General features: G+C 49.4%; 1 protein-coding gene across 3 annotated transcripts in view; it reads right to left on the bottom strand.

Moving 5' to 3' along the window:
- ZNF143 (zinc finger protein 143) overlaps positions 1 to 25,928 on the bottom strand; it is an 80,295-nt gene that overhangs the window by 30,346 nt on the left and 24,021 nt on the right. The window contains exons 2-8 of one of the 3 annotated variants that reach the window (XM_063944077.1): positions 15,883 to 15,996; positions 15,320 to 15,412; positions 15,135 to 15,212; positions 9,045 to 9,122; positions 2,983 to 3,224; positions 2,825 to 2,899; positions 2,502 to 2,621 (exon numbers count right to left, since the gene is read on the bottom strand). In XM_063944077.1, the coding sequence (XP_063800147.1) occupies positions 2,502 to 2,621; positions 2,825 to 2,899; positions 2,983 to 3,224; positions 9,045 to 9,122; positions 15,135 to 15,212; positions 15,320 to 15,412; positions 15,883 to 15,996 (800 nt within the window). The remainder of the gene's footprint in view (positions 1 to 2,501; positions 2,622 to 2,824; positions 2,900 to 2,982; positions 3,225 to 9,044; positions 9,123 to 15,134; positions 15,213 to 15,319; positions 15,413 to 15,882; positions 15,997 to 25,928) is intronic. The other 2 variants (XM_063944078.1, XM_063944079.1) reach the window with 2 other exon arrangements.

Below are 25,928 nucleotides of genomic sequence, written 5' to 3'. Positions count from 1 at the left end.
TTTTCTGGGACCGAAAGGACTGAACCTGATAAAATGGCGCCTTCTTAGGCTGTGAGGGGACATGGGGTAGAAATGCTGACTTCCCAGACGTTGCTGTGGAAACTAGGTCGGAGAGACCATCCCCAAATAATTCCTCCCCCTTATAAGGCAAAACTTCCATGTGCCTTTTGGAATCTGCATCTCCAGTCCACTGGCGAGTCCATAAGCATCTCCTAGCAGAGATGGATAATGTACTTACTTTAGATGCCAGCCGGCAGATTTCCCTCTGTGCATCTCTCATGTATAAGACTGAGTCTTTGATATGGTCAATTGTTAGCAGGATCGTGTCTCTGTCTAACGTGTCAATATTTTCTGACAGCTTATCTGACCACGCAGCGGCAGCACTGCACATCCATGCTGACGCAATAGCTGGTCTGAGTATAATGCCTGAGTGTGTATATACAGACTTCAGGATCGCCTCCTGCTTTCTATCAGCAGGTTCCTTAAGGGCGGCCGTATCCTGGGACGGTAGTGCCACCTTTTTAGACAAACGTGTGAGCGCTTTATCCACCCTCGGGGGTGTTTCCCAACGTAACCTATCCTCTGGCGGGAAAGGGAACGCCATTAGTAGCTTCTTAGGAATTACCAATTTCTTATCAGGGGAAGCCCACGCTTCTTCACACACTTCATTTAATTCATCTGACGGGGGAAAAACTACAGGTAGTTTTTTCTCCCCAAACATAATACCCTTTTTTGTGGTACCTGGATGTAAATCAGAAATATTTAACACCTCTTTCATTGCCTCAATCATGCAGTGAATGGCCTTAACAGGCATTAAATTTGACTCATCGTCGTCGACACTGGTGTCAGTATCCGTGTCGACATCTACTTGTGCCACCTGAGATAGCGGGCGTTTCAGAGCCCCTGATGACTTTTGAGACACCTGGACAGGCACGAGCTGAAGACTCGGCTGTCCCACAGTCGGCATGTCGTCAAATTTTTTATGCAAGGAGTCTATACGTGCACTCATTTCCTGCCATAATACCATCCACTCAGGTGTCTGACCCCCAGGGGGTGACATCCCTGCTAAAGGCATCTGCTCCCCCTCCACATCATTATCCTCCTCAAACATGTCGACACAGCCGTACCGACACACTCCACACACACAGGGAATGCTCAAACAGAGGACAGGACCCACAAAAGCCCTTTGGGGGGACAGAGTAAGAGTATGCCAGCACACACCAGAGCGCTATATATATACAGGGACTAACTGAGTTATGTCCCTAATAGCTGCTTTTCAATATAATATACTGTATACAGTGCCAATTTTAATGCCCCCCCCTCTCTTTTCCCTCTTACTGTACTGTAGAATTGCAGGGAAGAGCCAGGGAGCTTCCTTCCAGCCGAGCTGTGAGGGAAAAATGGCGCCAGTGTGCTGAGGAGATAGGCTCCGCCCCTTTTTCGCGGCGTATTCTCCCGCTTTTTATGGGATTCTGGCAGGGGTATTTACCTCATATATAGCCCCAGGGGCTATATATTGAGGTATTTTAGCCAGCCAAGGTGTTTTTATTGCTGCCTCAGGGCGCCCCCCCCCCCAGCGCCCTGCACCCTCAGTGACCGGAGTGTGAAGTGTGTATGAGGAGCAATGGCGCACAGCTGCAGTGCTGTGCGCTACCTTGGTGAAGACAGGATGTCTTCATGCCGCCGATTTTCCGGACCATCTTCTTGCTTCTGGCTCTGTAAGGGGGACGGCGGCGCGGCTCCGGGACCGAACATCAAGGCTGGGCCTGCGGTCGATCCCTCTGGAGCTAATGGTGTCCAGTAGCCTAAGAAGCCCAATCCGGCTGCAAGCAGGCGAGTTCGCTTCTTCTCCCCTTAGTCCCTCGTTGCAGTGAGCCTGTTGCCAGCAGGTCTCACTGAAAATAACAAATTCTAAGACTATAACTTTCTAAGAGCTCAGGAGAGCCCCTAGTGTGCATCCAACCTCGGCCGGGCACGAAATCTAACTGAGGCTTGGAGGAGGGTCATAGTGGGAGGAGCCAGTGCACACCAGGTAGTCTAAGATCTTTCTAGAGTGCCCAGCCTCCTTCGGAGCCCGCTATTCCCCATGGTCCTTACGGAGTTCCCAGCATCCACTAGGACGTCAGAGAAAATAAGAATAACCAGCAAGGTGTGAAGGAACCTGAAGAGAGTGGTCACTCATGTGGGTGTCAAAACTGGGCAGTGTCCAGATGTTTGGTCTCTAATGCCAGGGGCCTAGATAATGTCCATCTAAAACATGACCAAAGACATAGCACTTTTGGAACGATCTTCCGTACCCAATAATGACCCATCTGCATTAGCTCATACATGTAGCAATTCCACATGAGCGGAGCTACTGACTGGCAGTGCCCAGGCCAAACTAATATCCTATCATTTCATATGTCTTGTGGATGGACAGCTGAAGACGGTTCTACACAGGAATGTACTGATGACCTTATGGCGGGCTATGGGACAGGCCGCTAATAATGTGACAGGTTTACCTTGAGATGATGAGCCGTAGTGTAAAGCTTCCCGCAACCATCATAGTCACACCGAAACGCTTTCTCGTTCGTCTGCGGAGGTTTCACCGTTACCCGGGGCGCATGCCCTTGCAAGACAATCTACCAAATAAGACAGGCAATGATGGTGAGCCTTTCCCAGCAACAAATGCAGACATTACAGACTGTGGAGAGTTATGGGACAGACAGAGGATATTGGGCGGGGGGGGATTTGCTGATCAGCTGAGACATCCATCAAACTCCTCCAACCCCCTCGAGTTTGGCCGGAGGCTTCATGCTTACAGGAATGGAGGACGGGCACAAACCTGCATCTTCTTCTCTGGCTCGGGCTCGCTGATCATTGCATTACTGCCCACATTCTCCCCACCTTCAATCGACACCTGAAACAAAAGCAACAATCTGTAACACTGTCCCGGCACAAGCGCCGTGTTTCGTGGCCGCTCTGAAACGTTGCATGCTGTACCTTAGCAGCGTACTGCTCTAAAGCGGAGATTGTGTCGGGGTCAATGGTGGCTTCTCCAGTGTGCAGCCCGGCCACGGTGCCGTCGGCCTGGATCGCCAGGATGGTGTCCTGCTGCGGAACCTGTACTGTATGGTGAATGTATGCTGTTGTACCATCCTCCAGCTGCACCGCCTGCACCGAGCTCTGGTCGTAAGAATCTGCCAGAAGAAGAGGACTGGATGCATAACTATCTGATCTGTGGACTGAGAACATTTACAGATGGAGTAGAGCTTGTTGCAGTGAATGCTGAGAGAAGGATCAGGAATCTGTGCTATGCTAGGGAGGAGACGCATTGTGCTAATTCATACTATTAGTGGAAATACGCTTCGCGTTACTCGCATCTTCCACAATAAAAACCCCCCATAAAATAAGAATTTACTTACCGATAATTCTATTTCTCGGAGTCCGTAGTGGATGCTGGGGTTCCTGAAAGGACCATGGGGAATAGCGGCTCCGCAGGAGACAGGGCACAAAAGTAAAGCTTTTACAGGTCAGGTGGTGTGTACTGGCTCCTCCCCCTATGACCCTCCTCCAGACTCCAGTTAGGTACTGTGCCCGGACGAGCGTACACAATAAGGGAGGATTTTGAATCCCGGGTAAGACTCATACCAGCCACACCAATCACACCGTACAACTTGTGATCTAAACCCAGTTAACAGTATGATAACAGAGGAGCCTCTGAAAGATGGCTTCCTAAACAATAACCCGAATTAGTTAACAATAACTATGTACAAGTATTGCAGATAATCCGCACTTGGGATGGGCGCCCAGCATCCACTACGGACTCCGAGAAATAGAATTATCGGTAAGTAAATTCTTATTTTCTCTATCGTCCTAAGTGGATGCTGGGGTTCCTGAAAGGACCATGGGGATTATACCAAAGCTCCCAAACGGGCGGGAGAGTGCGGATGACTCTGCAGCACCGAATGAGAGAACTCCAGGTCCTCCTTTGCCAGGGTATCAAATTTGTAAAAATTTACAAACGTGTTCTCCCCTGACCACGTAGCTGCTCGGCAGAGTTGTAATGCCGAGACCCCTCGGGCAGCCGCCCAAGATGAGCCCACCTTCCTTGCGGAATGGGCCTTAACAGATTTAGGCTGTGGCAGGCCTGCCACAGAATGTACAAGTTGAATTTTGTTACAAATCCAACGAGCAATCGACTGCTTAGAAGCAGGTGCACCCAACTTGTTGGGTGCATACAGTATAAACAGCGAGTCAGATTTTCTGACTCCAGCCGTCCTTTAAATGTATATTTTTAAGGCTCTGACAACGTCCAACAACTTGGAGTCCTTCAAGTCGTCTGTAGCCGCAGGCACTGCAAAAGGCTGGTTCAGGTGAAACGCTGATACCACCTTAGGAGAAAATGCGGACGCGTCCGCAGCTCTGCCCTATGTCGAATGGAAAATTAAATAAGGGCTTTTATAAAACAAAGCCGCCAGTTCAGATACTCTCCCGGCCGAAGCCAGGGCCAGTAACATAGTCACTTTCCATGTGAGATATTTCAAATCCACATTCTTTAGTGGTTCAAACCAATTGGATTTGAGGAAATCTAAAACTACATTTAGATCCCACGGTGCCACCTTAGGCACCACAGGAGGCTGTATATGCAGTACTCCTTTGATAAAAATCTGGACCTCAGGGACTGAGGCCAATTCTTTTTGGAAGAATATTGATAGGGCCGAAATTTGAACCTTAATAGATCCCAATTTGAGACCCATAGACAATCCTGATTGCAGGAAATGTAGGAAAACGACCCAGTTGAAATTCCTCCATCGGAGCACTCCGCTGCTCGCACCACGCAACATATTTTCGCCAAATACGGCGATAATGCTTCGCGGTGACTTCCTTCCTTGCCTTTATCAAGGTAGGAATGACTTCTTCTGGAATGCCTTTTCCTTTTAGGATCTGGCATTCAAACGCCATGCCGTCAAACGCAGCCGCGGTAAGTCTTGGAAAAGACAAGGACCCTGCTGAAGCAGGTCCCTTCTCAGAAGTAGAGGCCACGGATCGTCCGTGACCATCTCTTGAAGTTCCGGGTACCAAGTCCTTCTTGGCCAATCCGGAGCCACTAGTCTTACTCCTCTTTGCCGTATAGTCCTCAATACCTTTGGTATGAGAGGCAGAGGAGGAAACACATATACCGACTGGTACACCCAAGGTGTTACCAGCGCGTCCACAGCTATTGCCTGCGGATCTCTTGACCTGGCGCAATACCTGTCCAGTGTTTTGTTGAGGCGAGACGCCATCATGTCCACCATTGGTTTTACCCAACGGTTTAATAGCATGTGGAAAACTTCTGGATGAAGTCCCCACTCTCCCGGGTGAAGGTCGTGTCTGCTGAGGAAGTCTGCTTCCCAGTTGTCCACGCCCGGGATGAATACTGCGGACAGTGCTATCACGTGATTCTCCGCCCAGCGAAGGATCCTGGCAGCTTCTGCCATTGCCCTCCTGCTTCTTGTGCCGCCCTGTCTGTTTACATGGGCGACTGCCGTGATGTTGTCCGACTGGATCAACACCGGTCTTCCTTGAAGCAGAGGTTCCGCCTGGCTTAGAGCATTGTAGATTGCTCTTAGTTCCAGAATGCTTATGTGAAGAGACTTTTTCAGGCTCGACCACACTCCCTGGAAATTTCTTCCCTGTGTGACTGCTCCCCAGCCTCTCAGGCTGGCATCCGTGGTCACCAGGATCCAATCCTGCATGCCGAATCTGCGGCCCTCCAATAGATGAGCCTCCTGCAACCACCACAGAAGGGATACCCTTGTCCTCGGCGACAGGGTTATCCGCAGGTGCATCTGAAGATGCGACCCTGACCATTTGTCCAACAGATCCCTTTGCATGGAATCTGCCGAAAGGGATTTCTTCGTAAGAAGCTACCATTTTTTCCCAGGACTCTTGTGCATTGATGTACAGACACCTTTCCTGGTTTTAGGAGGTTCCTGACCAGGTCAGATAACTCCTTGGCTTTTTCTTCGGGAAGAAAAACCTTTTTCTGAACTATGTCCAGAATCATCCCCAGGAACAGCAGACGAGTTGTCGGCATTAATTTGGATTTTGGAATATTCAGAATCCATCCGTGCTGCTTTAGCACCTCTTGAGATAGTGCTAAACCCATCTCTAGCTGTTCTCTGGACCTTGCCCTTATTAGGAGATCGTCCAAGTATGGGATAATTAATACGCCTTTTCTTCGAAGAAGAAATATTATCTCGGCCATTACCTTTGTAAAGACCCGAGGTGCCGTGGACAAACCAAACGGCAGCGTCTGAAACTGATAGTGACAGTTTTGTACAACGAACCTGAGGTACCCCTGGTGTGAGGGGTAATTGGAACGTGGAGATACGCATCCGTGATGTCCAAGGATACCATAAAGTCCCCTTCTTCCAGGTTCGCTATCACTGCTCTGAGTGACTCCATCTTGAACTTGAACTTCTTTATGTACAGGTTCAAGGACTTCAGATTTAGAATAGGCCTTACCGAGCCATCCGGCTTCGGTACCACAAAAAGAGTGGAATAATACCCCTTCCCTTGTTGTAGAAGAGGTACCTTGACTATCACCTGCTGAGAATACAGCTTGTGAATGGCTTCCAAAACCGTCTCCCTTTCTGAGGGGGACGTTGGTAAAGCAGACTTCAGGAAACGGCGAGGTGGCTCTGTCTCTAATTTCAACCTGTACCCCTGAGATATTATCTGCAGGATCCAGGGATTTACCTGCGAGTGAGCCCACTGCGCGCTGTAATTCTTGAGACGACCGCCTACCGCCCCCGAGTCCGCTTGCGAAGCCCCAGCGTCATGCTGAGGCTTTTGTAGAAGCCGGGGAGGGCTTCTGTTCCTGGGAAGGAGCTGCCTGTTGCTGTCTCTTCCCTCGTCCTCTGCCTCGTGGCAGATATGAATAGCCCTTTGCTCTCTTATTTTTAAAGGAACGAAAGGGCTGCGGTTGAAAGGTCGGTGCCTTTTTCTGTTGGGGAGTGACTTGAGGTAGAAAGGTGGATTTCCCGGCCGTAGCCGTGGCCACCAAATCCGATAGACCGACCCCAAATAACTCCTCTACGCATCGCCTGTCCACTGTCGTGTCCATAAAGCTCTTCTGGCCGAAATGGACATAGCACTTACCCGTGATGCCAGTGTGCAGATATCTCTCTGTGCATCACGCATATAAAGAAATGCATCCTTTATTTGTTCTAACGACAGTAAAATATTGTCCCTGTCCAGGGTATCAATATTTTCGATCAGGGACTCTGACCAAACTACCCCAGCACTGCACATCCAGGCAGTCGCAATAGCTGGTCGTAGTATAACACCTGCATGTGTGTATATACCTTTTTGGATATTTTCCATCCTCCTATCTGATGGATCTTTAAGTGCGGCCGTCTCAGGAGAGGGTAACGCCACTTGTTTTGATAAGCGTGTTAGCGCTTTGTCCACCCTAGGAGGTGTTTCCCAGCGCTCCCTAACCTCTGGCGGGAAAGGGTATAAAGCCAATAACTTCTTTGAAATTAGCAGTTTTTTATCGGGGCACCCCACGCTTCATCACACACGTCATTTAATTCTTCTGATTCGGTAAAAACTACTGGTAGTTTTTTCACACCCCACATAATACCCTGTTTAGTGGTACCTGTAGTATCAGCTAAATGTAACATCTCCTTTATTGCCAAAATCATATAACGTGTGGCCCTACTGGAAAATACGGTTGATTCGTCACCTTCACCACCGGAATCAGTGCCTGTGTCTGGGTCTGTGTCGACCGACTGAGGCAAGGGACGTTTTACAGCCCCTGACGGTGTTTGAGGCGCCTGGACAGGCACTAATTGAGTGTCCGGCCGCCTCATGTCGGCAACGACTGCTTAAGCGAGTTGACGCTATCCCGTAATTCCACAAATAAAGGCATCCATTCTGGTGTCGACCCCCTAGGAGGTGACATCCTCATATTTGGCAATTGCTCCGCCTCCACACCAATAACGTCCTCATACATGTCGACACACACGTACCGACACACAGCAGACACACAGGGAATGCTCTATACGAAGACAGGACCCACTAGCCCTTTGGGGAGACAGAGGGAGAGTCTGCCAGCACACACCAAAAAGCGCTATATATGACAGGGATAGCCTTATGATTAAGTGCTCCCTTATAGCTGCTTTTATATTAATATATTGCCATTTATTTTGCCCCCCCTCTCTGTTATACCCTGTTTCTGTAGTGCAGTGCAGGGGAGAGACCTGGGAGCCTTCCTGACCAGCGGAGCTGTGACAGAAAATGGCGCCGTGTGCTGAGGAGATAGGCCCCGCCCCTTTTCCGGCGGGCTCGTCTCCCGCTATTTAGTACATTTAGGCAGGGGTAAATATCTCCATATAGCCTCTGGGGCTATATGTGAGGTATTTTTAGCCTTTTTAAAGGTTTTCATTTGCCTCCCAGGGCGCCCCCCCCCCCAGCGCCCTGCACCCTCAGTGACTGCCGTGTGAAGTGTGCTGAGAGGAAAATGGCGCACAGCTGCAGTGCTGTGCGCTACCTTAAGAAGACTGCAGGAGTCTTCAGCCGCCGATTCTGGACCTCTTCTTGCTTCAGCATCTGTGAGGGGGCCGGCGGCGTGGCTCCGGTGACCATCCAGGCTGTACCTGTGATCGTCCCTCTGGAGCTTCATGTCCAGTAGCCAAGAAGCCAATCCATCCTGCACGCAGGTGAGTTCACTTCTTCTCCCCTCTGTCCCTCGTTGCAGTGATCCTGTTGCCAGCAGGAATCACTGTAAAATAAAAAAACCTAAGCTAAACTCTCTAAGCAGCTCTTTATGAGAGCCACCTAGAATTGCACCCTTCTCGGCCGGGCACAAAAATCTAACTGGAGTCTGGAGGAGGGTCATAGGGGGAGGAGCCAGTACACACCACCTGACCTGTAAAAGCTTTACTTTTGTGCCCTGTCTCCTGCGGAGCCGCTATTCCCCATGGTCCTTTCAGGAACCCCAGCATCCACTTAGGACGATAGAGAAAACCAGTTACGTCTTTCCTCAGTTATAATAAGACAGAGAGTGGTACCTTTTGTAGAATGATGAATGTAGGCTGTGGTGCCATCTTCCAGCTGTACCGCCTGTCCATCCTCCAGGCGTAGACTATCTATGGGGGAAACGTATAGCACTGTTACCATATCACCCTTAATCCACGTCTGCCGCAGAGACAAGTCATTTAGGGGGGGATGTACAGATAGAGCCACGATTATCTTGGCTTCTCTGCTGCACCTACGTGCACCATGGTTTATTAGCATAAGCCTTTCATCTATTGTTCTTAGCTGCAATACAATACAGAGAGAACAATACAGCAGGGGATTAAGTCATTACAGCAGGGGATTAAATCTGACTGCCCTAGCTCAGTTATTCCTATTAAAGGCCAAGATAAAGATGGCTCTATCTGTATTAAGGCTGTTAAAGAGTTCAGAAGTTGCACATAGAAACCAATCAGCATCCACCTAACACTTTATAGAATGTATGTGATGAATGCTATCTTAAAGCGGATTGGTTACTATGGCAACTTCTCCACTCTTTATAAAGCTCAACACAACCCCCCCCCCCCACTCCACACACACAAACGTGTGATGCTTGAAAAGACTTTCGAGTTTGGCCGGAGTCTCTGAGCTCTGGCCGTCTCACAATCCAATACATCCAGCCCCTAGTTACATGAATAAAGTGATAGACATATGTGGCATACTGGAATGTTAGGAGACGAGAGATATTGGAAGTTCCAAGAGCCATTTGATTCTTATCAGTGAGTGGGGGAGTTTATGGCCCCAAAACCAGTTAAACCAGTTCTGACAGACTCATGTAGGGGGTTAGGATACGAAGTGTAGGGGGTTTTTAGAGGACAAGGAAAAAACACAGACTAGGGGTCAGTGTGAGCTGAAGACTGAGATGGAGGGCACAGGCTAATACCCCTTTTCCACTAGCTTTTTAAACACGGGTAAATGCGCGGGGGCGCGCATTTACCCGTGTTTTTCCCTAGTGGAAAAGGGTCCCCCTGTAAATTCCCGGATCAAGTGATCCGGGAAACCTAACCGGGTAGCTAGCCGGGTTGAACATGTGTTCAACCCGGCTAGCTGTCTAGTGTGAACGGGAGTCGTGACGAGGTGACACGGCTCCCGTTCACAGTGTATGGGAGCGCCGTGATCTCCCAGCGCCGCCCCTGCCGCGTCAGTAGCAGCGTCACCAACCCGGCAATATATCGGGATGTGAGCGCTGTGGGAGGGGGGCTGTAGCATGGGTCGCAGCCATGTCAGGCGATACGGCTGCGACCCGTGCTACAGAGGTGGAAAAGTGGTATAAGTGACCAGGAGAAACACAGTCTGGGGACTGTGGAACAAGCATGGTACTCCACAGTCTCTGGCAATATAGAGAGAAGAGCAGCATGTGGGTGTTGCTATGAAGAGAGGGAGAGCCCATATCTGCAGTGTAACAGGAGAGAACCACTGCATGCAGAGTACAGTGGAAGGAACTAGGAACAAAGGGGATCCCCACTTCAGGGGTACCAAAGTAGCAGGACGGGAGGTGTGAGTCTTCGGGAGAGGACTATCTGGGTGAGTGGTAGGAAACCACGTGTGGCGGAAGGCCCCCAGTGACGTGTCCATGAGATATCCCGTTTAGAGCCCCCAGCGAATTGGGGAGAACGCACCGAAATGAATCTCAGTTTGCGAACGCCGCACTACTGATTCCCAGAGACTCAGAATCAGCTTTATTGGCCAGGTATACTTACGTATACTAGGAATTTGTCTTCGGTTTGCTATACAACAGTCAAGTAGGTAACAGGTAAGCAGGTGTGTGTGTGTGTGGGGGGGGGGGGGGGCAAGTAAAGTTACACAGATAGGTATACCGTAGGGACACAAGTTAGTTACATGTACGTCTAGTCAGTCAATGTTCAGGAGTTCAGCAGGCGGACAGCTTGGGGAAAGAAACTTTTGAGGCTTCTGGTGGATCTGGCGGGGACAGCCCTGTAACGCCTGCCTGAAGGAAGCAAGTTAAACATGCTGTGGCTGGGGTGTAGCTGGTCTTTTACTATCTTCATTGCCCGCTTTTTAGCTCTGGACAAGTACAGGTCCTGGACTGAGGGAAGGTCGGCCCCGATGATCTTCTCTGCGGTTCTGACCACCTTTTGGAGCCTGCATCTGTCCCTCGCGCTGGCGGAGCTGTACCATACGAGTATCGAGGAGCACAGTACCGACTCCACAATCGCGGAGTAGAAGAGGAGCAGGAGCTTCTGTGGGATGTTGAACTTCCTTAGTTGCCTGAGGAAGAACAACCTCTGCTGCGCTTTCCCAACAGTGGCGTCAGCGTTGGACCCCCATTTAAGGTCCCTGGAGATTGTGGTCCCTAGAAACTTGAAGGAGTCCACTAGCGATACCACACTGTCAGCAATCGTTAGCGGAGGTGCACTAGATGACTTCTTCCTGAAGTCCACTATCATCTCGACAGTTTTGAGGGGGTTGAGGTCAAGGTTGTTGTGGATGCACCACTGGGCCAGCCGGTCTACTTCCCGTCTATAGGCCGATTGGTCCCCATCCTTGATGAGGCCGATGACGGTGGTGTCATCGGCGAATTTGATGATCCTTACTGATTGCGCCTCTGAGGTACAGTCATTTGTGTACAGGGAGAAGAGCAGGGGTGAGAGGACACAGCCCGGAGGGGCCTCTGTACTAATGGACCGCGCTTGAGAGGTGAATTCCCCCGCTTTCACCACCTGTGTCCTATCTGTCAGGAAGTCTATTATCCAGGAATAGGTAGCTTCTGGGACCCCTAGGCGAAGTAATTTGGGGTGGAGGATGCTGGGGACGATTGTATTGAAGGCTGAGCTGAAATCGACAAACAGGACCCTCGCGTAGGTATCGGGAATGTCTAGGTGTTGTAGAATGTAGTGCAGGCCCAGGTTGACTGCATCCTCGACACACCGATTCGAGCGATAGGCGAACTGCAGGGGGTCCAGTTGGGGGCCAGTCACAGTTTTCAGGTGATTCAAAACCAGACGCTCGAACGTTTTCATGACCACAGACGTCAGTGCTATCGGCCTGTAGTCGTTCAGGTTAGTGATAGTGGGTTTCTTGGGGACCGGGACGATAGTAGACCTTTTGAGGCAGGATGGGACTTTCTGTAGCTCCAGCGATTTATTGAAGATCTTGGTGAATATGGGGGCGAGCTGACCCGCACATGCTCTTAGGGCAGATGGTGACACTCCGTCAGGACCCGGAGCTTTCCTGGTTTTGGTCCTTTTGAACAATGCCTCCACCTCTTCTTGGGTGACTTGCAGTGCCTGGGGTTGGCCGTAGGTGTTCGGGGCATCATAGAGGTGATTGTTTGGGTTGCAGGGGACTTCTTTTGCGAACCTGCAATAAAAGTGGTTCAGTTCATCTGCAAGGTCTTGGTGCATGGCGGTGGACTTTGATGTTTTCCTATAGTTGGTTATGGATTGCATACCTTTCCATACAGATACGGGGTCATTGGTGGAAAGATCGTTTGTCAGCTTGTCCGAGAACCGCTTTTTTGCTAGCCTGATTCCTATAGTCAAAGAGTTCCTAGTACGGTTGTATAGTGCTCTGTCACCGCTGCTATAGGCCTCCTCTTTGGCTCGACGAAGTTGCCTGAGCTGGGCATTGAACCAGGGCTTGTTGTTGTTGTAAATGCGGTAAGTCTTGGTAGGTACACACATGTCCTCACAGTAGCTGATGTAGGATGTGACAGTGTCTGTCAAGTCATTCAGGTCGGTTGCCGAGGCTTCAAAGACCCCCCATTCCGTGCAGTCAAAGCAGGCCTGGAGCTTCAACTTGGCCTCATTGGTCCATTTCTTGACAGTCTTAACGACAGGCTTAACTGCTCTCAGCTTCTGTGTATAGGTAGGGAGTAGGTGGACGAGGCAGTGGTCAGATAGGCCGAGTGCAGCACGAGGGATAGACCGGAAGGCAGACTTGAGGGTAGTGTAGCAGTGATCAAGGGTGCGCCCTTCCCTAGTGGGACACGTGACTTGTTGTTTGTACTTAGGTCGCTCCTTGCTCAGGTTAGTTCTGTTGAAGTCACCCAGTACTATAAGCAGAGAGTCTGGGTGTTTTTGTTCTATGTCGGATATACATATGGCCAGGTGGTGCAGGGCTTCGTTCGCGCAGGCGAGGGAGGGGATGTATACTCCCACAAGGACAATTGAGGCAAATTCCCGGGGGGAATGGAAGGGGTTGCAGTTGATACTCAGCATCTCCAGGTGAGGGCTGCGCTGGTATGTACTGTAATTCTGTCCCATCATTGTTAATGCTGTTATTGCCAGTGAAGCGAATTAAAAAAAATGTAACCTGATGTAACCCATATAAATATTATGCTGGAGAGAGGAGAACAAGGAATCAAATGTTATTGTTGTGATAACCCTGTGAGAACTGTGAATAAAATGCTTGCTTATGTGATGAGATGGCCTGGCGTGCAATGCTTTAAAATCACTGAGTGACCTGGCTCCGCCCGGCTATCACACATATAAATAGCTGTCATTTCTGACACCCGTGATGTGCCACAATTTTATCTATTTATAGTGTAATCAGACATAGGGGCTTTGGGGGTCATAATTTAGTGTTAGTGTCCTGAAATTTCAGATCGTTATTCGCATTAGACGTATACTTGCGCATTCATGCCGACGCGTACATGGTTATACCAAGTGCAGGAGATCTATCAGAGATCAGAAGGATCTCTGTGAATGGACAACTCAGCATAGACAGCAATTCCGCCTACACTGCCTATACTATGTCCTAACATCCTGTGCTATTCCCATTCATCTGGAAGTGGAGATGTGACAGAGTTGCCTACAGTTGCTGAGAGTTGCCTGCAACCTGCCATGGACCTTGCACAGAGCCAACAATCTCAAGAACCCTGTATAAAAAGGAGCTGCATGCAATTCTGCACCCGCCCCTGAATCTCCGGCTAAGAAGAGACAGGCACGTGTCAATGGCAGCAAGTGTTTCCGCATAGTGGCATCACTTACTCTCCGTGGATTGTTCTGACATTATCCATACATAGGAGGTGTCTCCCAGGCCAGACATTACAGCTACAAAGGGTCATTTTCAGGAAACGTTCTGCATATGCAGGAAGACACTTAGGGGGAGATGTACTAAGCAGTGAAAAGAGTGGAGAAGTGAGCCAGTGGAGAAGCTGCCCAGGGCAACCAATCAGCTGCTATGTATAATTTTATTGTATGCAAATGATAAATTTACGACAATGCTGATTGGTTGCCCTGGGCAGCTTCTCCACTGGCGCACTTCTCCACTCTTTTCACTGCTTAGTACATCTCATCCTTTGGGGGTCTATGTGCTGAGCCTTGGAGACAGATAAAGTGGACGGAGATAAAGTACCAGCCAATCAGATCCTAACTGCCATGTCACAGGCTGTGTTTGAAAAATGGGGGTCATTCTGAGTTGATCACTCGCTGGCTAGTTTTAGCAGCCGTTCAAACGCTATGCCGCCATCCACTGAGTGTATTTTAGCTTAGCAGAAGTACGAACGCCTGTGCAGCCGAGCTCTACAAAATCAGTTTGTGCAGTTTCAGAGTAGCTCTGAACCTATTCAGCGCATGCGATCACTTCAGCCTATTCGTGTCCGGATTTGACGTTTTACACCCGCCCAGCCACACCTGCGTTTTTCAGACACGCCTGCATTTTTGCAAACACTCCCTGAAAACGGTCAGTTGACACCCAGTAACACCCTCTTCCTGTCAATCTTCTTGCGGCCGCCAGTGCGAAGGAAAACTTCGCTAGAACCGGAGGACAACCACAAAGAGCTTTGTACCCGTACGTCGCGCGTGCGCATTGCGGGGCATACGCATGCGCAGAAATGCTGATTTTTCACCTGAACGCTGCGCTGCGAAAATCGGCAGCGAACGATCAACTTGGAATGACCCCCAAAGACAGTTAAGAGCTGAATGGTTGTTACTTTATCTCCGTCAGACCCCTTTAACACTTACAGACAGGAGGACAATTAAGCCACTGCATGCAGGGTTAGTGCTAAACAACAAGGCAATCTGGTAACTGCGACGTGTTGCAGGCTCCGCTGGCAGCGCAGGGGTTAATACAGCCCTCTTCCTGCTGGGTGACGTTTAAGGACACAGTTTAACAGCGCTTACCACTTTTAGAGACATGTTGAACGTAGGCAGCAGAGCCGTCCTCCAGCTGAATGACTTGTCCTTCCATTAATTTACCATCTACAGACAGAACACACACAAGTCACAGAGGTCTGGAGATTAGCATTAGCCCCGTCTGCTGCCGCGGAGTCTACAATCTGCTGTGAGCGGAGGCGCTGGGGTCGTACCTTTGGCGCTGTGCTGGATGTACGCTGTGGAACCGTCTGCCAGCGTCACGGCTTGTAGGCTGACACCCTCCATGGTATCCATGCTCTCTCCATCTGTAGGGTGACAGATCTCATTATATAGCTGCCTGCGGCTAATAATCTGCATAACATTCTCTGTTTTATCACTAATCGCCACAAAAATAAGAGAGGGCTTCAGAGATGTACATAACCCTGGTGTTCTTTAGAAGCCGCACTGCGTATGTACAGATCTGGGCCTGCAATATCGCTCCCAGTGCCCCAAAAGCCGCAGCGTGATTGACAGGTGTCAAATGATGGGTGGCTTTCCTGGAAAGCCAAGGTTGGTATTTCATTTGATCTTTAAGTCCAACTTCCAAGTTACTTGCAAAAGTAAAGTCCCCTCTTTGAAACAAGGGGTGTCTCGTCTTCCAACGACACCAGCGTAATATAAATATCCTTTTACACCTCTTTAGTCCAAAGTCCATTACAAAGAAGTCTCAAGGCCATTTCCCCTCACTTCTATGCATCAATACAGAGGACTGAAGACGGAGAAAGGTCACAGTTACCTGTCACAGCCTCGGTGAGACACAGAGTGACGTGTCCGCCGTCCCCGCCTCCACCCGTGAACTCGGTCATTCCTTGGGAATCGCGGTTTATCTGGGCTAGCAGCATGTTTTTACCTGGAAGGAAACAGGAACATTCTGGTCACCGCTGTAGCGTAAGCATGAATTCAGGCCAGATAGCCACAATTCTATTCATTCCAATATAAATAAATGATACAGCTCCTACGGAACAGAGACGTGTTTTATCTTGGGAAAGATTCAACAAAACAAAAATGCACTCTTCTTCAGTAGCGGAAGCACAGAGGGTCTGGTTCTGAGTAGCAGGCTGCGGCGCCTGCTTTGCCATCTTTTGCCCCTTGGTGTCTGCCCCTCTTCCCTGCCCAGGAAATGTAATCCACAGACTGCCACGGGGACAAGACTCACTGTAGCACTGGCCAGTCTGGGGGTGCCATCATTTTCCCCAGTACATAACTCACTGTCAGTGCCCTAAATTCAGCAAATAAAGAGTGCCATCCGTTCAAACTTCTGTTACCCCTGATCAACTGGAAATGCTGGGCAATGTCAAATATAAGAAGTTGTTTTTCATAATCAGCGACACAGAGGTTTTGATTACATAGGTGTGCGCTCCATTTGCCAAGATACACTTATATAAACACTGATACAATGAGTTGTCTTCAGAGGCCACGTCTTACTAGATTAGACTCCACCTGTGCACAATCAGCGTGTAACAATGGATTGCTGTATCAATACATTTATTTGCGCGAGGCCCACACATGGTTTGTGCAGCAAGAGCTATCCCTGGACCAATGTCATGATGTAACAGAGAGAATATTGCACAACTGTGGGTATGTGTAAATCCGGCTGTCCTTTATGGCTCAGCAATAATACTGGGGGGGGGGGGGGGGGAAGGAGTTTTCTGTATTCGGGGCTAGAAAACCTCTCATGGTAGAGATACGGCGCAAGATATGGACCAGCGGTAGACTATGACACCTGCCGTAGAATTATAAATCCCAGCATGCCTGGCTGCAGCTTTAGCATGCCTCAAACAGAAAAACTGCAGCAGTGCATGCTGGGATGTGTAGTAACAAAGCAGGTTGCCTGTCGTGGATATAAACAACCATGCCTCAGTCTGCCATAGACACGATGGGAGGGATTAAACGCATTAGAATAAACTAAAATTCAATGCAGAGTTATTCCTGGATCTATGCACTCAGATGACTGTTCTAGTACAGTCCCCTAACTCAGTGCAGCAATTGCAGAATTAATCATCTATTAATAGGTCCAAATTATTTTCATTGGCTGGTGTGAAAATATCACATGCACATAATGTGGTGAAATTCCTAATAGAACACAGAGAAATTAGAACCTGGACTATATTAAGACAGTTAGGAATTGTATTTACCCCATTTACAAGCACAATTCATTTGTGTTCACTTTCAGAGAATTGGGGATCCTAATTTCTCTACAGACCCACTGTATGTTTCATAGATAAAGTCTATATACATAGACTGCATTCAGATTTCAATGAAACAGCGCCACCAAGTGGCTGTGCTATGCAAACGGCAGGTAATGACAGCAGCAGCTACCAATATGGTTTACTGACAAACCTTGAAACGTGTGCTGGCAACGGGGGTCATTCCGAGTTGATCGCACGTAGCAACTTTTTGCTGCTCGTGCGATCAACTAGACGCTGCCTATGGGGGAGTGTATTTTAGCATACCAGGGCTGCGATCGCTTGTGCAGCCCTGCTAAGCTAAAAAAGTTTCACTCAAAACAAGAGTAGCCCTGCAGCTACTTACCCTGTGCGACGGATCCAGCGATGAAGGGCCCGGTCCTGACGTCAGACATCCGCCCTCCGTTCGCCTGGACACGCCTGCATTCTTCTTACCACTCCCCGAAAACGGCGAGTATCCGCCCCGGAACGCCTCCCGCCTTTCCATCTTCTTGCGATCGCCACTGCGATCACATTTGTCGGTGGTGTCGTCGTTGCCCAGCTATGATCGCCAGGCAATGATGCGCGCGCAATGCGCCCGCAGCGCATGCGCATTTCCTACCCGTTCGCACCACAGCGAAGAACCGCTGCGTGCGAACGGGTCAGAATGACCCCCAATGATTCTCTATGGGCCCAAGTTCCCCTATTTTTCCGTTCAGGAGACATTATTGGTACTAAATTTGTCACTTTTCTTTATTTTATGTACAAACTTGTGAAAATGCGACTACAAATGCACTTTTCTGTAAAAGTGTGACTGGAAGATGCAAAATGCATCCAATTACAAGTGAAGGCTGAGATCCAACCTCAGAGGAGCTGGAAAAAGGAGATTATGGTAAGACTTATCACTGTTAAATCTCTTTCTGCGAGGAACACATGATTCCACAGGGAATAACATCGGGGTGATTCGAGGAACAAACAGGCTAAAGCTTTGACTGTTTCCAGGATGCACTGCACCGCCTCCTCTATAGCCCCGCCTCCAGGCAATGCAGTAGCAGGTAAGAGAGACGATAGTCGTTAGCCACAGAGAACCACATTCTCACGACAGGAGAAGGCACCAGCGGCTAATGCCATACAAACCCAAAGAAGCTAAGTGCGTCAGGGTGGGCGCCCTGTGGAATCCAGTGTACCTCGCAGAAAGAAATTTCACAATGGTAAGTCTTACCATATATCTCCTTTTCTGCAGAGGGGTACACTGGTATTGCACAGGGAACATAACATCGGGGATGTCCTAAAGCAGTTCCTCATGGGAGGGGACGCACTGTAGCGGGCACAAGAATCCTGCGTCCAAAGGAAGCATCCTGGGAGGTGGAAGTATCAAAGGCATAGAACCTGAAAAACGTGTTCACAGAGGACCACGTAGCCGCCTTGCACAATTGTTCAAGGGTCGCACCATGGGGGTCATTCCAAATTGTTGTTCGCTAGCTGTTTTTGTTCACAGCGCAGCGATTAGGCAAAAAAGCGGCACTTCTGCGCATGCGTATGCGGCACAATGCGCTTGCGCGACGTACTGTCACAACAGCCAAAGTAGTTTCACACAAGGTCTAGCAACGCTTTTCAGTCGCACTGCTGGCTGCAGAGTGATTGACAGGAAAGGGGCGTTTCTGGGAGGTAACTGACCGTTTTCAGGGAGTGTGCTGAAAAACGCAGGCGTGTCAGATACAAACGCAGGCGCTTTGATGGTAGCAGGAGCTGGAAGGCCAGCCTGTACATAAGTTTGTGCAATCACCATTCTAATCCATCTGGCCAAGGTTTGCTTATTCGCAGTCCAGCCACGTTTGTGAAAACCAAAAAAGGACAAAGAGAGAATCAGACCTCCTGATAGAGGCAGTCTCTCCACATATATATGGAGAGCCCGTACCACATCCAAAGAACGCACTTTGGTGGACAAACAAGGAGAGATAAAGGCCGGAACCACAATCTCTTGTTTAAGGTAGAAAGATGACACCACCTTTGGTAAATAACCCGGGCAAGTTCTAAGAACCGCACAGTCACGATGAAAAATCAGAAAGGGTGAACGACAGGACAAAGCACCTAAGTCCGACACCCTTCTAGCAGAGGCAATAGCCGGCAAAAACAAGACCTTAAACGTAAGCCATTTAAGGTCCACAGACTCAAGAGGTTCCAATGGAGACTCTTCAAGGGCATTCAACAACAGACAGATCCCATGGAGCCACAGGAGGGACATAGGGAGGCTGAATTCGTAAAACACTGAGTGAAAGTATAAACGCCAGGCAGACGGAATTTTTCTCTGAAACCACATCGACAAGGCAGAAATGTAAACCTTGAGGGAGGCCAAGCGAAGGCCTAAGTCCAGGCCTTGTTGCAGAAAAGCCAAAAGCTTGGCAGTACTGAACTTGCATGCATTGTAATTCTTATTAGCACACCAGGTGAAGTAAGAATTACAGACCCTATAATAAATCAGAGCCGAAGCCAGTTTATTGGCTTTCAACATAGTTTGAATGACCGCCTCAGAGAAACCTTTGGCACATAGGAGTGAAGCTTCAAGGCCCACACCATCAAAGCCAGTCGAGTCAGATCCTGGTAGACACAAAGGCGCTGAACAAGGAGGTCTGGGCGTTGAAGTAGAAGAAGACGCTCTATCGAGAGACCCTGCAGGTCTGAGAACCAATGCCGTCTGGGCCATGCTGGAGCGTTTAGAAGTAGCATCACTCCTTCTTGCTTGAACTTCCGAATTACCCTTGGCAGGAGTGACACTGGAGGGAACACGTATAGCAGCCGAAAGGTCCATAGAATTGCCAGTGCGTCCACAACCGCTGCTTGTGGGTCCCTTGTCCTTGCTCCGAAGACCAGAACCTTGTGATTGTGTCGAGACGCCATCAGGTCTACATCTGTTAGGCCCCACTTGTCCACTAGGAGTTGAAAAACTTCCGGATGAAGACTCCACTCTCTGGCGTGTACGTCCTGACAACTGAGGAAGTCCGCTTCCCACTTGAGGACCCCGGAATGAACACTGCCGATATTGCTGGCAGATGGCGTTCCGCTCAACAAAGGATTTTTTACACTTCCATCATTGTCATGCGGCTTCGAGTGCCTCCTTGATGGTTTATGTACGCCACAGTGGTGGCGTTGTCTGACTGTACTTGAACAGGCCTGTTCTGTACCAGAGCCAGTTTCAGAGCATTGAACACTGCCCGCAACTCTAGAATATTTATCGGGAGGAGAGATTCCTCCTTGGTCCACCGACCCTGTAGAGAGTGTTGCTCCAACACTGCGCCCCAACCCTGCAGACTGGCATCCGTTATTAGGAGGACCCAGTTCGAGATCCAGAAGGGATGACCCCTGCTCAGTTGTCTGTCCTGTAGTCAAGGAGATCCAGTGAGGCAGGCCGTCCCACTTGGCAAGGATTAGCTTCTGCAGAGGGCGAGAGTGAAATTGAGCGTGCTCTACAATGTCAAAAGCCGACACCAAGAGGCCTAGTACTTGCATCGCCCAGTGAATCGACACTCTTGGGCGAGAGAGGAAGCATCTTATCCTGTCCTGAAGTTTCAGGACCTTCTCTGGAGACAAGAACAAACGTTGGTTGTGTGTGTCCAGTAATGCCCCCAGATGCACCATGCTCTGAGCAGGCTCCACGCGCTTATCCATCGGTTCCTTCAGAGAGGTGATGGTGCTGACAGGCAGAGTAGATGACACAACAGGACAGGCTACATGTGAGTCCACTGGTGGTGAGGTTTCCCACTTGTTACTTAACTCTGCAGAGATAGGATAACGAGCAAGCATCTTTTTAGACAGGGAAAATGTATTTACTGGAGACTCCTAGTATTCTTGACATATGTCAATTAAGTGGTCAGAATATGGTAAGACTAATTTAGTAACCTTCTGATGTTTGAACTTATCAGGTTTCTTAGACGTATCAGGAGGGTCAATCTCATCATCACTCTGAAGAATCAGTTTGATAGCCTCCAATAGGTCAGGAACATCAACCTGTGTTGTAGATTCCTTATCAGAAGCATCTGCATCAGTGTCTGAGGGATCAGTAAATTCCCCATCTTCATCGGATGAAGTATCCGAAACATGAGTGGATTGCGAGGAAGAAATGGCCCGCTTAGAAGACCCTTAGGTCCTAGGAGGGCAATGGTTAGGTTTTTGTTTAACCAAGGACTGATTTAATTGCTGTAACTAAGTTGACAGAGTATCTGCCCATGGCGGAATAACTACATGGACAGTATGTGGCTGTAATGGCACAGGAGGTCCCACAGGGGGTGCAACTCTTGTTACCAGTGTAGTCAGCATATTAGAAAAAGCAGCCCAAGGTGGTTCTTGGTGTGTCACCAGTGCTGCAGGCTGACTGTGGGGTGCAGAACACCCAGTACCTGGACCCTCAGCTGAAATATTTTCCTCAGGTAAATCCATGGTGACAGCACTGCATGATGCAGGAGCGTCCACGGATTTCCCGCCCTGTGCAGCAGACATTATTGGAAACATAGCCTTAGGGAGTAACAGTACAATATAGCCAGACAAATCCAGTACCGGACAAAAACCCCCTGTGTAATGTAACTGCAATTGCAGAGCACAAACAATAAGATTTTACTCACCGGTAAATCTATTTCTCGTAGTCCGTAGTGAATGCTGGGAACCCCGAAAGGACCATGGGGAATAGCGGCTCCGCAGGAGACTGGGCACAACTAAAGAAAGCTTTTAGGTCACCTGGTGTGCACTGGCTCCTCCCACTATGACCCTCCTCCAAGCCTCAGTTAGGACACTGTGCCCGGACGAGCTGACATAATAAGGAAGGATTTTGAATCCCGGGTAAGACTCATACCAGCCACACCAATCACACCGTATAACTCGTGATACTATACCCAGTTTAACAGTATGAAAACAACTGAGCCTCTCAACAGATGGCTCAACAATAACCCTTTAGTTAACAATAACTATGTACAAGTATTGCAGACAATCCGCACTTGGGATGGGCGCCCAGCATCCACTACGGACTACGAGAAATAGATTTACCGGTGAGTAAAATCTTATTTTCTCTGACGTCCTAGTGGATGCTGGGAACTCCGAAAGGACCGTGGGGATTATACCAAAGCTCCCAAACGGGCGGGAGAGTGCGGATGACTCTGCAGCACCGAATGAGAGAACTCAAGGTCCTCCTCAGCCAGGGTATCAAATTTGTAGAATTTTGCAAACGTGTTTGCCCCTGACCAAGTAGCAGCTCGGCAAAGTTGTAAAGCCGAGACCCCTCGGGCAGCCGCCCAAGATGAGCCCACCTTCCTTGTGGAATGGGCTTTTACTGATTTAGGATGCGGCAGTCCAGCCGCAGAATGCGCCAGCTGAATTGTGCTACAAATCCAGCGAGCAATAGTCTGCTTAGAAGCAGGAGCACCCAGTTTGTTGGGTGCATACAGGATAAATAGCGAGTCAGTTTTCCTGACTCTAGCCGTCCTGGAAACATACATTTTCAAGGCCCTGACTACGTCCAGTAACTTGGAATCCTCCAAGTCCCTAGTAGCCGCAGGCACCACAATAGGTTGGTTCAAGTGAAAAACTGATACCACCTTAGGGAGAAACTGGGGACGAGTCCTCAATTCCGCCCTATCCATATGGAAAATCAGATAAGGGCTTTTACATGACAAAGCTGCCAATTCTGACACACGCCTGGCTGAAGCCAAGGCCAATAACATGACCACTTTCCACGTGAGATATTTTAGATCCACGGTTTTAAGCGGCTCAAACCAATGTGATTTTAAGAAACTCAACACCACGTTGAGATCCCAAGGTGCCACTGGAGGCACAAACGGGGGCTGAATATGCAGCACTCCTTTCACAAACGTCTGTACTTCAGGTAGTGAAGCTAGTTCTTTCTGGAAGAAAATCGACAGAGCCGAGATCTGTACCTTAATGGAGCCTAATTTCAGGCCCATAGTCACTCCTGCTTGTAGGAAGTGCAGAAATCGACCTAGTTGAAATTCCTCTGTTGGGGCCTTTTTGGCCTCACACCAAGCAACATATTTCCGCCATATGCGGTGATAATGCTTTGCAGTTACATCTTTCCTGGCTTTAATCAGCGAAGGAATGACTTCCTCCGGAATGCCCTTTTCCTTCAGGATCCGGCGTTCAACCGCCATGCCGTCAAACGCAGCCGCGGTAAGTCTTGGAACAGACAGGGCTTCTGCTGCAGCAGGTCCTGTCTGAGCGGCAGAGGCCACGGGTCCTCTGAGATCATCTCTTGAAGTTCCGGGTACCACGCTCGTCTTGGCCAATCCGGAACCACGAGTATTGTTCTTACTCCTCGTTTTCTTATTATTCTCAGTACCCTTGGTATGAGAGGCAGAGGAGGGAACACATAAACTGACTGGTACACCCACGGTGTCACTAGAGCGTCCACAGCTATCGCCTGAGGGTCCCTTGACCTGGCGCAATATCTCTCTAGTTTTTTGTTTAGGCGGGACGCCATCATGTCCATCTGTGGCCGTTCCCATCGATTTACAATCAGTGTGAAGACTTCTGGATGAAGTCCCCACTCTCCCGGGAGGAGGTCGTGCCTGCTGAGAAAGTCTGCTTCCCAGTTGTCCACTCCCGGAATGAACACTGCTGACAGTGCTAGTAGGTGATTTTCCGCCCATCGGAGAATCCTTGTGGCTTCTGCCATTGCCATCCTGCTTCTTGTGCCGCCCTGTCGATTTACATGGGCGACTGCCGTGATGTTGTCTGACTGGATCAGTACCGGCTGGTGTAGAAGCAGGGATTTTGCCTGACTTAGGGCATTGTAAATGGCCCTTAGTTCCAGAATATTTATGTGTAGGGAAGTCTCCTGACTCGACCATAGTCCTTGAAAGTTTCTTCCCTGTGTGACTGCCCCCCAGCCTCGAAGGCTGGCATCCGTTGTCACCAGGACCCAGTCCTGTATGCCGAATCTGCGGCCCTCTAGAAGATGAGCACTCTGCAGCCACCACAGCAGAGACACCCTGGTTCTTGGAGACAGGGTTATTAGGCGATGCATCTGAAGATGCGATCCGGACCATTGGTCCAACAGGTCCCACTGAAAGATTCTGGCATGGAACCTGCCGAAAGGAATTGCTTCGTAAGAAGCCACCATCTTTCCCAGGACCCGCGTGCAGTGGTGCACCGATACCTGTTTTGGTTTCAGGAGGTCTCTGACTAGAGATGACAGCTCCTTGGCTTTCTCCTCCGGGAGAAACACTTTTTTCTGAACTGTATCCAGAATCATACCCAGGAACAGTAGACGTGTCGTCGGAACCAGCTGTGATTTTGGAATATTCAGAATCCAACCGTGCTGGTGTAGCACCTCCTGAGATAGTGCTACTCCCACCAACAACTGCTCCTTGGACCTCGCCTTTATTAGGAGATCGTCCAAGTACGGGATAATTAAAACTCCCTTTTTTCGAAGGAGTATCATCATTTCCGCCATTACCTTGGTAAACACCCTCGGTGCCGTGGACAGTCCAAACGGCAGCGTCTGGAATTGGTAATGGCAATCCTGTACCACAAATCTGAGGTACTCCTGGTGAGGATAGTAAATGGGGACATGCAGGTAAGCATCCTTGATGTCCAGGGATACCATGTAATCCCCCTCGTCCAGGCTTGCAATAACCGCCCTGAGCGATTCCATCTTGAACTTGAATTTTTTTATGTATGTGTTCAAGGATTTCAAATTTAAAATGGGTCTCACCGAACCGTCTGGTTTCGGTACCACAAACAGTGTGGAATAGTAACCCCGTCCTTGTTGAAGTAGGGGCACCTTGATTATCACCTGCTGGGAATACAGCTTGTGAATTGCCGCTAGCACAGCCTCCCTGTCTGAAGGAGTAATCGGCAAGGCAGATTTTAGGAACCGGTGGGGTGGAGACGCCTCGAATTCCAGTTTGTACCCTTGAGATACTATTTGCAGGATCCAGGGATCCACCTGTGAGCGAGCCCACTGATCGCTGAAATTTTTGAGGCGGCCCCCCACCGTACCTGGCTCCGCCTGTGGAGCCCCACCGTCATGCGGCGGACTTGGAAGAAGCGGGGGAGGACTTTTGCTCCTGGGAACCTGCTGTTTGTTGCAGCCTTTTTCCCCTACCTCTGCCTCTGGACAGAAAGGACCCGCCTTTTCCACGCCTGTTTTTCTGAGTCCGAAAGGACTGTACCTGATAAAACGGCGCCTTTTTAGGCTGTGAGGGAACATGGGGTAAAAATGCTGACTTTCCAGCAGTTGCTGTGGAAACTAGGTCCGAGAGACCATCCCCAAATAACTCCTCACCCTTATAAGGCAAAACTTCCATGTGCCTTTTTGAATCTGCATCCCCTGTCCACTGGCGAGTCCATAAGCCTCTCCTAGCAGAAATGGATAATGCACTTATTTTAGATACCAGCCGGCAGATCTCCCTCTGTGCATCTCTCATGTATAAGACTGAGTCTTTTATATGCTCTATGGTTAGCAGAATAGTGTCCCTGTCTAGGGTGTCAATATTTACTGACAGGGAATCTGACCACGCAGCGGCAGCACTGCACATCCATGCTGACGCAATAGCTGGTCTAAGTATAATGCCTGAGTGTGTATATACAGACTTCAGGATCGCCTCCTGCT

The sequence above is a fragment of the Pseudophryne corroboree genome, chromosome 11 (genome assembly GCF_028390025.1).
Source record: "Pseudophryne corroboree isolate aPseCor3 chromosome 11, aPseCor3.hap2, whole genome shotgun sequence".
NCBI lineage: Eukaryota > Metazoa > Chordata > Amphibia > Anura > Myobatrachidae > Pseudophryne > Pseudophryne corroboree.
This window is presented reverse-complemented; position numbering and strand designations above follow the sequence as displayed.